General features: G+C 47.0%; 1 protein-coding gene across 5 annotated transcripts in view; it reads right to left on the bottom strand.

The window, feature by feature from the left end:
• smtnb (smoothelin b) overlaps positions 1–14,829 on the bottom strand; it is a 48,880-nt gene that overhangs the window by 20,207 nt on the left and 13,844 nt on the right. For 4 of the 5 annotated variants that reach the window (XM_030417061.1, XM_030417062.1, XM_030417064.1 and 1 more), the window contains exons 2-7: positions 14,002–14,153; positions 11,500–11,578; positions 11,329–11,407; positions 10,560–10,639; positions 3,790–3,865; positions 56–744 (exon numbers count right to left, since the gene is read on the bottom strand). In XM_030417061.1, the coding sequence (XP_030272921.1) occupies positions 56–744; positions 3,790–3,865; positions 10,560–10,639; positions 11,329–11,407; positions 11,500–11,578; positions 14,002–14,153 (1,155 nt within the window). Of the gene's footprint in view, positions 1–55; positions 745–3,789; positions 3,866–7,662; positions 7,797–10,559; positions 10,640–11,328; positions 11,408–11,499; positions 11,579–14,001; positions 14,154–14,829 lie in introns of those variants that run through there. The other variant, XM_030417065.1, reaches the window with a different exon arrangement.

Below are 14,829 nucleotides of genomic sequence, written 5' to 3'. Positions count from 1 at the left end.
TCATTCCAGACTCAAACACATCAAGCATCCATCTGACGAGGACTGTATACTCTACCTTTGGTTTCTGGTAGTCGATTTTTCCCTTGGCGCTGCCGTTGAGCAGGCCGTTCGCGGGCTCCTTCCGAGACAGAACGGCACCATCAGGCTGGTCCTGCTCAACGATGTGGTCCTGGTCGGCTTGGCCTTCGCTTCTGCCCTCGGTTTCTGAATCTGTGCTGTAAGTCGAACCACTCATGGCCACCTCCACCTCCTCCGCTGGACCTCTCTCCTCAGAGGACACGCTCACACTCCGGTCAGACGTCCCTGAGTCCGTCCGTTTCCTTGACAAAAGGCCGACGCTGTCTGATGCCCCGGAGCCAAAACGGGGTCTTCCACCAGAGTCTGAGACATCTGAGCCCAGTCTCTGTCTGACGTAGGACTGGGAGCTGACGCTCCGCTCTGATGCCCCAGAGTCTAGCCGACCACGCTGGGAGGGACTCTGGCTCCTGTCTGAGGCTCCAGAGTCCAGCCGGGCTCTGAAGGCTGAGCCCAGACTCTTCTCTGAGGCCACAGAATCCAGATTGGACCTGGAAAGCACAGAGGTGACGCTGCGGTCTGAAGCTGAAGAGTCCGACCTTTGACGATGAGACAGCACCAGCTCAGGCTCCGCGGTCACAGCCTCTCTCTGGGGCTGGATCAGCGGAGGTCCAGAGCTGTCATCCTTCACCAGGTGATCCAGAACCAACACCATGCCTGAGTTGGAGCCTGAAACAGAAAACAAGAATGAAAAGTGAGCGATAAAAGCTTTCCTGATTCACGCAATTCGTCCTCTCACATCATGAAACTAAAGCACAGAGGTTGTTACTGTGTGAGTGAAGGAAGCAGTAGGTGGTGAGGTTTGAGATCGAACTGATGGAAATGAAATTCTTCTGCGGCTCCGGGGCCCCATGAAAGGCCGGGCCAGAAAGTATCGCTCGGGATCACAAAGGAGGCACGTGGAGACTTGAGGGGATGTAGGCATTTCCTCCAGACTAGCCTCAGTTCCTGAGCAAGATCTGCGAGATTGTGATGGTGGATGTGCGTAAAAAGAGAGGGAGTGGTCAAAGCTAAAGAGAGGGAGCATGTGGCATAGCTATAGGCGGTATGCAAGTAGAAGAAGTCGGGGAGGAAGCGGGGGTGAAATGGAGACCAGGACAAGTACTTCCCCTCCCCTCTGTCCTTCACTGCTCCCTCTCTCCTCAGGAAACCACACTCCAAACAACACAGCGGCGCCCACATCCTCCCCCTGTGATGGTCCCTACCTCCAACACCCCGCGGCGCCTCTAGTGATGGAATATCTGAGGTCGCGTACGCACCGCAGATAACGAAAACAGAGAAAACTGAGAGTGTATCCGATCCCGTGCGCACACACCGAGGCATGAAAACCCTTCTGTGTGACCTGCGTTTGCACCAACTCTGCAACCAAATGGGGTTCACCGAGTATGCGTGCCTGTCATTTACAAACCAAATCAAAGAGAGACTCCGGTCTGAACGGCGGCCGCAGCGATCTCTCTCTCTCGACCTTCGGGAGGAGACGGGATCAATTGTGACAGCTTTTATTGCGTAACACCTCCCGAAAAAAAGACTCTCGCTAAACTGCTTACAATCGATTTATTTATGGCCGCAAGGTGTTGATTAAACAGACCAGATGATTATGTAACATGGTCCACTAGACAGCAGTGTCTATATCTAATGATGCACTCAACCCAAACTCAATTACTGCCCCACTGCAGCTGAAGTGAGAACCTCACGTTATTGTTCATGTTTTGTTTTGTTTTTTTGCCATCGGGATGCTGCGATGTCCATTGTGTAGTGATTTCTGGGAAAATCCCCACTGCTCCTGGGTAATGAGAGGCTTGCCATGTTTTCTCTGAAATAGCTACAAAAGCAGCGTGTGCACTCTGCTGCCAGCAGTCAATATATAGAGCACAAACGAAAAAAAAAAGGCCAAGCGAGGGTTGTCTTTGTACTCCTTCCTCACTGACGCAGTGACCTGAGGAGAGCTCATGTTTGTCCCGGCTGTGAACGGGTCAACACATGTTTCCGCCTCGCCTGCTGATGACCGGGCGTTTGCGTGGGTTTTTCACACCTTGATGCTACTTGAGCGCAACATTTTTGCGAACCATGCCAGATTGTGTGTTCAGCTACAGGTTTTAGAGCAGCTGTGGACTGTGTACATACGAGGGCTGACATGGGGACGGAAAGCTGATTGAACGGGGAGCGGGGATGGGACGAAACCTAAATGTAACACCCATCATAATAACCGTATAATATTGTTATATTATCTAGTCATTGTAGGACTAGATAATGTACACTTTCCTGTGTTTGAGCTGTAACTATCATGGCGCTACAGTTGCAGACCAAGTTCCTGCATGATCGGCACCGAGTGCTCCTGTGTTCAGACCTTCGTCGGACTTCTGTGCGAAATTGGCATTCGTTTAAAAACTTCAAGTCGAGTACGTTCGTCTCTTTTGTGTTTCCTCGAGGCTCAGCAAGCATTCAATTTCCTAAATCACAGCCTTCACAGCTATAGTTTCAACTGTACATCTGGACACATGGTCATTGAGGTGAAGCATGTAAATATAAGCTGGCCCGTCTGAGAGGTAGAGGTATGCGTTCGTGCTGCATTCAAAGACCAAAGAGAAACCTGCCACTGATCGTCGAAGTAAAGCTCTTATTTTCTGCCACTTCCACTCTGCTGAACAGAACCAGCGGCCCACACTGGCTACACCGTCCCTTCCTGACCACAATCGTCTGAGTCTTTGTTGATCCGTTTAAAAACGCGCCTTCCTTCTTTGCTTTCCTACGGTGGTCTCTTTTGGTTGGCCCGAGCTTCACCCGGGTTTAAATTGTAAGGCAGGGATAAATAAGGAACAGTGGGAAGTTTCTCCGCCACGTCGAGTCACATGTGGGCCATAGTTTTGTTCTGGTATCAGCTTAATTTAGCCGAGGTGTGGCCGTTGGGTTTCCCTCTCTGTTGCCTCCCATAACCCCACCACCCAAACCCACGTCCATGAGAGGGACGCTGGGAGTCAGGACCAGGGCAGACCAGGCCACACAGAACAACGCTATTATGGCTGTCAGCCTCGGGCCAAGTGCAGGTCAGCCAGGCTCGGGCTTACACAAAGGAACAAAAACACTTTCATCTTCAGCCAAAGAAGATCAGAGTTAAATTTAGTGTCCTATATGAGAGGATTGGAGGGGATTTTCTGAGGACGTTTGTCCTCAAACTGGACAAGCTATAGGTAGCTTTGTAACAACATTCATGACCTCAACAATGCACTCTTGACGTTTTACAAGCTGTTACCGTCCGGCTCTGTGCCTGTTAAGTTTCAAGGATTCAAGAGAACGTAGCACATTCATTACCTCCTGAAAGCTCGCATTCATACTACTTTATTAATGGTTGGGCTAACGGAGCGCTTAATGAAATTACCGCACACTTAAGAAGTCAAAGTCATTAAGCCCTGCGGCTGAGAGTTGACTCCAAACAGTTAATAAAAGTTCAATGAAGGTGCTTGAAGAGCCTGAGCTAATATGACCTCCTGACCGCCACCGCAGGAGAAAGCCTCCTTTAGCGGAATATTTTAACAGGCGGCGAAGAGGAAATTGCATCAAGGCGGATGTATGCAGGCGCGTTCAACAGAGGTGGTCAGTGTTGGCGTCGAGTTGAAGGCGCCTACAGAAACCTGGTTTTTACAGTATATAAAAGATGTTCTGTTTCTGCAGATCCAAAAGTCAGAAGCCGTCTGGTACCGAGCAAGTGTTTCTCACCGTGTCTTCTCTGTTGCGTCTGCTGGCCACGTAACTGAGATCTGTTGCGCTCACTGTGACTCTCCCGCTCTGTCTCCTGTTGAAAAGACAAAGAAAAAGAAAAGGGTCACACAGGAATCCAACCAGAATCATCCCATTTTATTTCTCAGGTCACAATGTCTTCTTCTTCAGAACTGACTAAATGCTCCGACAACATCAGTCCTACAATCGTCTGTTTGAGGACAGCTGGAGATCACCACGATCTCTCGCTGGAGGTCGAGGTCAAACGCTCCAGCCATGATGAGCAACATGCTTCGGCCAGCTGGAAAAGTAACGATCTGTTTTATTTTCCTTCGTGTACGTCTGACAGAGAGGGAGACGGATGCCCTGAGTGTCCAAACAGCCAATATATAACAACAGCAGCTTCAAGACTACCTCTTTCTGCGGCTCCAACCTGCACCGAGAGAGGATAGTCGCAGCAGGAGGGAGATCTCAGAGGAGCGGCTGCAGTATTTTGGCAGATGGGGAGGAAACCGGTGAGGTTTGGAGTAGAGCGCGTAAGGGAGGAGGGATGAACATGAAGCCGGCACTACTGTTGGGCCTCTGGTGCCTGACCTTGAGCCACTCCACAGGAGAATCAGCTGCACAAACAAGGCTCCTCTGAGCACGTGTGCACACACACACACTCTTTAAATCACTCCCACACATATTCCTAATCCACAACACCCCGAGACAAACGCTTCTATTAAAGGGCAAAAAGCTCTTGTGTGCGGAGCTGCAGGTGGTTCGCATCACCGCGTGGCTCGTGTGAAAAGATGAACAGCACATGATTTCCACAAAGGTGTTCAGGATCAAGAGCGGTCCGACAAAAGTTTGGGTGGATCTCAAAAAAAAACACACAGGACATGACCTTGCATACTGAAAATATAATTTACGCCCTATTATTACTCCAAAAAGCTTCTCAACACACATTCACAGGCTTTCAAGCAAGAGAAAGAAAGCACACACACCCGACCACACGATCGCACGCTACAATCACTGCTCCGTGTGTAAACAGCGTTGTCCTGGCACAGCTGTCAGCGGCAGCTACAGTGTGAGAATCTTACAGTTGTTTGTGTTTTACTTTCAATCAATGCGAGGTTTGATTAGAGAGAGAGCGCGACTGAATGTGGTGATCGAACACGCCCAGCGCGAACAGAAACACGAGGGGAGAAATGGACGGGGAGATTTCTGCTCCGTCGACTGTGACCTTCCCCACCTTGAGCACATTAGAGGGCAGAGCGGCTCAACCAACGAGGAGAAAAACGTAATCAGACACAGTCGCTGGAGACGACAGCACAAACAGTACAGGTGATATTGATAAAAATCTAATGGAATACTACTGGAAAAAATCAATACTTAACACCCTTTTGGATCCCAAGGCACAAAGAATAAAAGTCCTAGCGAACAAGATAAGATCAATTCTGACATCTGTGTCACATGGAGGGTTCATGTTTAATCTGACTGTAGATCTGTTTATTCTAAAGCTTCCACACAACAGGATGTACAATTAATAGGACTTCTTACAATTTCAAACACATCATATAGAAAAAGTATTGCAGTATTGATAATTCTGACAATCTTAGACTATAAACAGCCGCCTGTCCTCCTCAGAAAAAGCAGCTGATTATGACTTTTATAAATTTTTTGTTAGGTGGCGACATCTAGTGGTTGTCGTACTTATTACAGGAGCAAAGGAGGAAGTCAGGTGAATTTCTATAAAGGAAGCGTCAACAGTGATATAAGTCGTTAGGGGTCAGTGGCAGTTGATCTGTTGAAACAAAAACTCTATAAAATTAAACCGTGACATAATGGAGTTATATAAGATGGATAAATAAAGTAAATCATATTAACTTTTGTTGCTAAACTGGAGGAGAGATCAACGTGTGCATGAAAGAAAAAAACACTTTCCTCACACAAACTTTCTTCAAATGAAGCTGGAAAACTGGAATGTCATATGTGACATCAGAGTTCCAGTGTCACTTTTTTTCCAATCCTTCCACTTTCTTTCCACATGGAGCAAAAAAAAAAAAAAAAGTGTCAGCACAGATTCTGGGGCTGAAAAAAAAAAAAGTCTTCTCCGCTTTTCAAGGCAACGGTAAAAGTTTCTCACACAGGCCGAGACGCCACAGTGGAGACCAGAAAACTGAGTGAAACGCTCGTTCAGTGAGTCATTACAGTGTCTGATGAGTTTAGAGGACGCTAACTGTCTTCCGCAGCGACACAAAAGACTTGAAGGCACCACAGTGTAATAATGCGAGAGGTCACGCACAAAAGGGGCGCTCTGCTTCTGAGCGGAGTCACTCAATCAAAGAGTCACAGGGGGAGATAATTGTGTTTGAGCCATAAACACAATTAGAGAGGACAAGTCTCTCCTCACACGCCCCTCCTCTACCAGGACTCAGACAGACAGCCATCATTTCACAGCTCCCACCAAACCACAGGGAACATACTTCTCACAGACAGCGAGGCAGAGGGGAGGAGAAAAAAAAGGGAAAAACAGTGGAACTGGAGACGGCGAGCAGAGCTCCGGACCTGCTGCCAGCCACCGTGCTGTCATTAGCGGCTTCCCTCAGAGCCCCTGACGGAGTGGAACCAACACTAACGCCGTCCCACTCCAACGCTCCTCCGGATCCGCTCATCCCATCTGGCTTCAGGAGCCCATTTGTGTTGGACTGTAATTGCAAAAGCTGAAGCCGGTAAACACAAAAACAACTGTCCTCTCTTGTGACCACAGCAAGGCGTGGGCCATCTGGAATTCCTCTGAACCCTCAACTCCACAAAAAATAACAACAATGGAGGCTCGGGCTGAGCCAGCACACACACACACACACTGCACACACACACACACACACACTGCACACACACACACCTCCTTCTCCAGCAGACAGATGAGATCAACTGCAGATTAACACACTGGCTACAGTTTTCCATGAAAGTTAAATCCATCACTTCGCTGGTAAGGTCAGACCGTTTGAGGGTCTTCCATGCCTCCACGTGGACGAGCGGAGAAACCTTGCGGCTCTTTTTTCCATTACTGCAGCCTGAGGAACCGCACGCTCGGCTCACCTCCAGGAGCTGAAATACAGTAGCTGGGATGAGGTAGCAATCATCCAAGTATCACACACACACACACACACACGTACGTTCAGTCTGGTGTGAGGGAACCCGCAGAAGCCTCATTCCTATTCTGACTTGCTGCACATCATCACATGCCAATCTAAGCTTTCCTTCTGGTGTGTTTTCACAACGGGTTCACCGTTCGTCTTTATCTCCATCTCAACTCCAAAGTCCGCTAAAGCCCCCTCCTGCTGCTCACGCGAGGCCCGGCGTTAGACAGTTAATCTGCTCTTTCTTCAGGTGTCCTCTTGCAACACGTTTATGATGAGATCAGAGCAAACAAAGCCCGACCCACCCGCGACAAAACCTACCTGAGATATTCAGATCAAATCAAATCAATCTTTATTTGTATGGCGCTTTTCATACAGAAGAGTAGCTCAAAGTGCCTTGCAGAGGTTAAAAACCTCAATAACCCAATAAAGAATATTGCCACGGAAGCCTCAACATACAAGGTAAAATCACTAAAATCGTTAAAAAGGTACAGGCATTAAATGTTAAAAATTAATCTCGTGCATCGTCACGGTGTCGTCTACATCCTAGTGAGCAAAACTGATCCGACCCAGCAGCAATAAACCATCATGCACACCAACCTGAAAGGTAAACACAGAGGCAGGTACGTCCAGATCGTCAGTCAGGCAGAAATGAGTTTTTTAGTTGGAAAAAGACAGAGAGTAAGTAAGAAAGGAGCGTTTGGTCTGTGACACACGACAGCAGAAAGATCTGAAGGACATTTACCTTCTCTTCTCTTCTCTTCTCTCAGCTGACTGCCTCCCTCTCTCTCTCTCTCTCTCTTAGCAGTAACCCGTCTTGGAGTCAGGACATCCGCTACTCTGCTGCTCTACTCCCTCAGCCACATCATACACACTCTCTCTCTCTCTCTGACACACACACACACACACACACACACCACCACCAACATCACACACATAACACACACACACATATACCAACAAGCCACTCCCTTGACTTCCCCTCCCTCCCATTCTGTCTCCACAGGGATCCGACCCCCCCACCCGCCACCACAAACACACACACACACACACACTCTTTTCTTACAGGTTACAGGGTTGCCTGGTTGACACATTAACTCCTGACACACTCTGCCTTTGTTCTGACCCATCTTTTCCTCCTTTCTCTGACTGCTGTTTTCCTCAAGACGAGAGCCGATATTCAGCTGTAACAGAACTCCATTTACATTTTTTAATATTTTGCACTTGATCCCTTTTCCCAACTGGCTTCTCTACATACATATAATTAAAGTATTTTTATAAGCCGTTACAGCGCGGCTCTTCCAAGACGCGCAAAAATGGAAACTTTTCACTGTACGTCAGCTGTTCCCATTAGAGACGGTCGTTAACTTCTCCCGGGTTGCTGGATCCTGGTGAAATTAACAGCGAACTCAACCCCGCTAATTAAACGCGAAACACACTTCCAAATATTTTCCGTGTGTTGTTTTTTTCAGTTTGTGTTTGTTTCAGGCCGCTCTCGGTGTTCACGTGTCGCCTTGTGCGTTGCGTTCGGAGGCCTATCTTGGACCTCCATCTGCCACGGGGACAATCGCACGCAGCTCAAAGAGATCCGCTGCTGTGATGTGAGTGGAAGGAGCCCCGCTTGCTGCTGGCTGATGTTGTTTTTGGCCACGTCCCCATTCCAGCGCAGACTGCACTGCTCAGGCACAGCTGGTGGGCTGCTGGTCTGTCTGTCTGTCTGTCTGTCCGAACCCCCCCACCCACCCAAGACCTCCAGCCGCCCCTCCTCATCCCTCACACCACCTGCAGCTCGCGCTAACCGGCCGCCGCGCCGCTCAGCTGTCTTACAGGAAGTGAGGTAAAAAAAAAAAAAGGGCTTGAATGTTGGAGCATCCTGTGACGCCATCATGCTATCATCGCTTCCTCTCTGAGGACAATACACACACTTACACGCACACGGGACACACAAAGGAGTGCATGCAAGCGAAGCGCATGCTGCAACACACAAAGGGAATGATACCAAGTACGAGTCTTTGTGGAGGGAAAACTGCTTTCACACGAACCACCAACGGTTTCTTAACAATAAGACCTGATTGTATTTTTCTTGACGGCGTAGAGTTACAACAACAGTGACCGCATACAGTGAGAATTCACTTTCTTCCACAGAAATCTCATCCACTGGAAACAGAGACCTCATCAACAAAAACTCTGATCAAACACGGCAGATAAGATAAGACCTGAACCCCGGCAGGCCCGGGCAGGTAGGGCTGACGTCTTCACATCTCGTTCCGTGCAACAGTCGTATAATTCAATCTGTTCTGCGCTGAATGAGATAAAAAAAAAAAAAAGTTGGGTTCAACTCTGAAAAGAAAATCCGTTATCATCCACTAGAGGGCCAGTCAGCTGAGGGAGGCGTCTGAGAGGAGACGGGAAGCTTCACACACTGAATGAAGAAACATGTGATGTGCTCTAACGGCATTAAAGCATTTGATCAAATCAGATCAAATTACATTAAGTCTTTATAGTGAGCATTCAAAAAAGTGTAATTTTCAGTCTCAGAGTGCGGCTGTCTCAGAGTGTGAAAGGCTGCACAGATAGATGTGGACAGAATGACAGAGTCCCTGTCACAAAAACAATTTACTGCCTCGCTAAACACCAGGCTCGGAGTAAAATTTATCTTTCTCCTCGTCCTGGGCCAAAAACTTCACGAGGATGTAAAGAAACAAAAACACATTCCTTGCTCCGTGGCAGCGAAAGCATGTGTTTTGTGTGTGTGTGTGTGTGTGTGTGTGTGTGTGTGTGCGCATGTGTGTGTGGTGTGGCCACATTCATGACACAGTGTGTGGGACTCAAGTCACAATGCCTGGTGTTGTTGTTTGCTGCATTCTTCATTGTGGCAGCAGAGAAACCTCAGCGGTCTCTGTTACCATGCAAGCAAACGCAGCGCCCACAAATTGTTCTGTCCTCGCCTCATTTCTGCCAATGGAGGCAGATTTTTTTTTTCTATTATTTTAACCTAAAATAAAATGTAAATGTTGAAAGCACAATTTAGTGGATATAGAAAATAATGAAACCATCCGCGTTTACATTTGTTCCCTGTAAAAATCGCTGGCACTGTACAAGCAGGTCACCTGGGAACAGGAAGGTTACCTGGGGATCATTTCTATTACAGACTAAATGATTGAATCAACTCACTTGTGTTGTTGCCATTTGCGACTCTGAGGAAAATGGAAATGACCTTGTTGTCGTTTCAACAGCAACAATGACACCACTTGGACACTTTAAGATAGAAAATTCTCTTTTCCTAGGGAGTCCTATCCAAAACACGCTGCAGTACAAAAATTAAAACAGGTGACGTGTGGAGCTGCAACAAACAATCGAGTCGAGTATATCTCTGAATATCTTTGGGTTGTTGGCACACCAATATATTTGAGGACGCCATCTTGGGCCTTGAGAAAAATGCTGAAAGCCCAAACAACTACTGGATGAATCGATAAAATAATCTACTGATTAATCAAAAGGAAAACAATTGTTAGTTGCAGCCTGAGTGACAAGAGTGAGTTTCAGACATGAGTCATCAGCTGTAATGCGACAGTCGTGACTTCGAATGATTTTCCCTCCCATAAATGGCAGCGATCGCTCCATTACCTCTGCTGTACTCACCCCGGTTCCCATGCCGCCCTGGGGCTCCGCATTCTCAGGCTCGAGGCAACGACCTGGAGCTTTACCGCGCTCCACCGTGCCTAAAGACAACACACACAAAGACAGATTGACCCGTTATCTCGTCGGCTGTCAAACTCTCTGTGAACTTACACAGATGTGAGACAAGCTGAGGCGACAGGGGACGAGATAGTCCGAGGTGCCCTGGCGTGGCCTCGGAGGAGCATCACCCTGCCCGAGCTTCAGTTTCACAGTGACAGGGGCCTCACACAAACCAGACAGCGCTAAGGAATGACAGGAATCCACTATCTGATCCAGCATCACAGGTAGATCTGCCACAGTAACTATGGCGACCGCAGACAGACCACTATCTGTCCCACATGACTTATTCATACATGCTCATTAACATGATGCATTTACCCTCCAAGGTTCCTTAAAAAACGTATAAAAATGAATGAATTTAAATGAAACTGGCAGTGAAGGAGTTTATTTTATCTATAAATTGCATTTGGAATATTTGAAATTATTTGATTTTGGTTTGCAGTGTCGTGATTTAATAAATCAATGACCCTTCAGGACTGATCGATGTTTTCCGCAAACAAGAACAAAAGATATACGATTTCATTTTATTTGAAATCCTGAAGTTATGATCTCGGCCTATATTTTTACAGCAGGCTCTCCAGATAAATCAGTTTAAGTGTTTAAGCTGCCAGAACACAGAGACAAAATGCGTCATCCTCAAATTGTGTCTCATATTTTCCTCCCCACTCACCTTGCTGCTGCTCGTCTCGGATCTGTCGGATGGCTGCTCGGATCATCTTCCTCTCCTCGTACTCGCTGGCGGCGCGGAGCTTCACATAAACACACACACACAACATATCAGTACGCAGAGAACAAGCATGCAGTGTGATGCGATGCGTCAACTTTGCCCATCGACACCCACCATTTTCGTGAGCTCGTCGATGTCCTGGATCGATTGCAGTTTGCATGACAGGACGTCCAAGTTGTCGCTGGTTTCTGGCCTGACAGAGGGAGACAGTGAAGCCGTCACAATGGCGATAATTATTCTGAGCGACAAACTGAAGGATCACAGTATCTCAAAACAACAAAAGACTGACTCGTATCCTCCGGCCTCTCTGCGAAGACAGCTCCAAGATAACACACAGTTTTCTTGGCCGGGGACAAAGCCCATCAGAGGAAACACTCCCAGATCGAGCGTGGAAAAAGTGATACTCTGGCACAACAGATCTGACAGCAGTGACACAAAGGGCCTGAGAAAAGCTGCTCTCATCCTCCCTCTTTTTCAGCCTCATACCTCTCCATTTCACCGCTCGCCTCTTTTACTCATTCCTCAGGTTCTCTCATTATCTCCGCTCTCCTCCAGTCGGCGTTATTAAAGGATGTGTGTAACGCCGGAGTGGAATATTTGACATTCCACCGCTGAGAGGCACGGCGTCATGCAACTTTCAGACGGATTCTGCGTGTGCATGGCGGCTTCAGTGAGTCACCTTCCTTTGTTAGTGTAACTCAAGTCATCTGAGAGCAGCGGCGAATGGAAACGATTAGGCCTCGGCCACCGGTCTTCACAGTGACGGAGGCGCTGAACGACAGCAGATGGTGGAGTTTTATTCTTCGTGAAATCACTATTGTCATCAATTAACAACGGTAACACTCTGCAGAGGTCAGAGGTCACGATTTCCCCCGCATAAAACCTCAGACCATCAAAGTTTTAAAGGTGCAATATATAAAAATGTGCCACCTGTTGAACTATACTAACTGCTGCTTACCAGTGGTGGACAGTAACAGAGTAAATTTACTTGAGTACTGTACTTAAGTACATATCCAGAGGATTTGTACTTTACTTGAGTATTAGATTTCTTTGGTACTTATTACTCTTACTTGAATACATTTCCAAGACAAATATTTTTACTTTTACTCGAGTTAATTTCTAGGAAGGCTGAAAAGTACTCGTTACTTTCAGGTCTGCTCTTTTTTTTTTCTTCTAAAATACTATTGGACACAAGCTGTGTTTGTCAAAGAAGGAAACCTATCACAGTGCACGCTCTCCACTGGGATCTACTGGGATCATCCCTCCCCATAAGGACACCACCAAAGTAGCCACGCTCTCGACTGCGTTTGTCAACACAAAACCGCGACAATGGCTGCATCATGTAGTTTTTTGTAAAGCAGTGATTCTCAACCAGTGGTCTGGGGACAACTTTGGTCTTTGGGGGGGTTCCAGTTCCCAACTTAGCTAAATGATAGAGAGTTAGTTGGATGGTGCAGGTTCATTTGGTTACAGTTTTAATGATTGTTATAAACATCTGCATCTGCAACATCTGCTGTCCTCCTGTGATCCGAGTCATTTGATGTGTTTTTATAGGTGTTTCTGCAGGCTTTATGTAACATTGTGGTTCTAAAAGCAAGCACATCAGTGCAGGTGGTTTCAAAGAGTTCATTCTCAGAAACAAGAGTTAAAAGGTCCTTAAATTCATTTAGAAAAAATTATTGTAATTAATTGATGTGAAAAATAAGAAATTTACTCTTACTCTTACTTAAAGTACATTTAAAAGCATGTACTTTTGGATACTTAAGTACTTTTAAAAGCAAGTACTTTTTTACTCTTACTCGAGTAACATGTCGACTGAGCTACTTTTACTTGTAACGGAGTACATTTTGACCAGTAGTATTTGTACTCTTACTCAAGTACTGGGGTCGAGTACTCTGTCCATCTCTGCTGCTTACTCTTTTCTCTTATACATCCATTACGGTAGCTACCGTTAGCTTAGTTAGCCGTGCAGCTAGCCAAACGTCGTCAAGTTGGTCAGAAAAACCTGCATGGATCACCCAAATTGTAATAACTCACGCCTGACATTTTGTACAGTAATATCTTTATCTAACTTTTTTTAAAACAGAATAACCATGAGATTTGACGCAGACTAATATTCCTCCATCTTTATCATACAAACGACCACATTGTTTACAGTAACATGGAGACGATCTTCCCCGATACCTGAAGCCTGTTTGTCCCGTGTCTCGCTGCCAGCTTGTTTATTGACAAAATGAGAAAGGGTGAAATTAGAGCCGAGTTATCAGTTTATGCACATTCCTCAGCTGAACGACAGGTGCGGGGAAAGGTGTTTCCTGGGAAGGCTCCTAGCAGCCCAAACAAACGATAAGTAGGACAAACAAATGGTGTGAGAACTTTTTAATGTGTTAGTCTTTTTATCGAATGTGCACACACGGTGGAAAAATTTAAAATGTGCTGTGGTTGCAGCCGTCTGTCCCACATGAACTTCTAGACTAATCCCGTTTCCCACTGGAGTTGTGAAATGTTGCAGTCGGGTTTATGGACCGGTGCAGTATGTCATTAGGACAGCTCTCTGACTCTGTGTGTGTGTGTGTGTGTGTGTGTGTGTGTGTGTGTGTGTGTGTGTGGTCTTACCTGTGCTGGTTCTCCTTGTCCTCCTTGAGGCGGGTGGGTCGGAATCTCTTGCTGGCCAGAGCGGCCTCCATGTCCTCGATCTCCCTCCTCCTCAACTCCCGGATGGCTGAACGGATGAGGCGCCTCTCGTCCAGGTCCACGGTTCCATCCAGCTGCACATGAAACAAGAAAATACAAACAAAGGGCGGGCATGAAGACAAATGTTTTATGAGAGCCATTTGCCTTGCAAAGATTAACCACTTGTGGCTTTTATATTTGCATCTTTGAGCAAGTTGAGCACAGATGCATTGTGGCCACACAGTTATATAAGAGCCCACTGAGGCAGTGAAGGTCACAGGCTTGTTCTCGGTGTAAGTACAGTGCGGTCAACAGGCAGCGTGGAGTCGTATAACTTCTGTCAGTCACCGTCACTTGTCCTCTGTAATTAACCCCGTCGGCTCTAACACAGAGGAAGATTTGAGGAGGATTTGTGATTTTTTAGCCGTGTTAGCTACTTTAGAGAAAGCATTGTGGGTCGGTTGATCCGCCACTTTGGTCCAGAGAGAAATACCTCCAACTACTGTTTGGATGCGTTTCCGTGAGCGTGTCAGCCTGCTGATGTGAGCAGCTCATCTCACCTGCCGTGCCAAAGTTCAGCCTCACAGCTGCTAGCATGTCTGGAGACTTTTAATCTTGTATCACTCAGGTGTGTGACATCCAGACAGCATTAGACTAAACGGCCTGGCTCGGATTTAAATGTATGGTAGAGAGGCACGGGGTCAGCAGGGCCGACGGACGGCTTATAGATTGGCGATGACAAGTGATCTGACTTCGCTAATTCTAAAAGAC

Source organism: Sparus aurata, chromosome 5 (assembly GCF_900880675.1).
Source record: "Sparus aurata chromosome 5, fSpaAur1.1, whole genome shotgun sequence".
NCBI classification, from domain to species: Eukaryota; Metazoa; Chordata; class Actinopteri; order Spariformes; family Sparidae; genus Sparus; species Sparus aurata.
The sequence above is the reverse complement of the archived record's forward strand: the minus strand, read 5'-3'. Positions and strand labels throughout refer to the sequence as shown.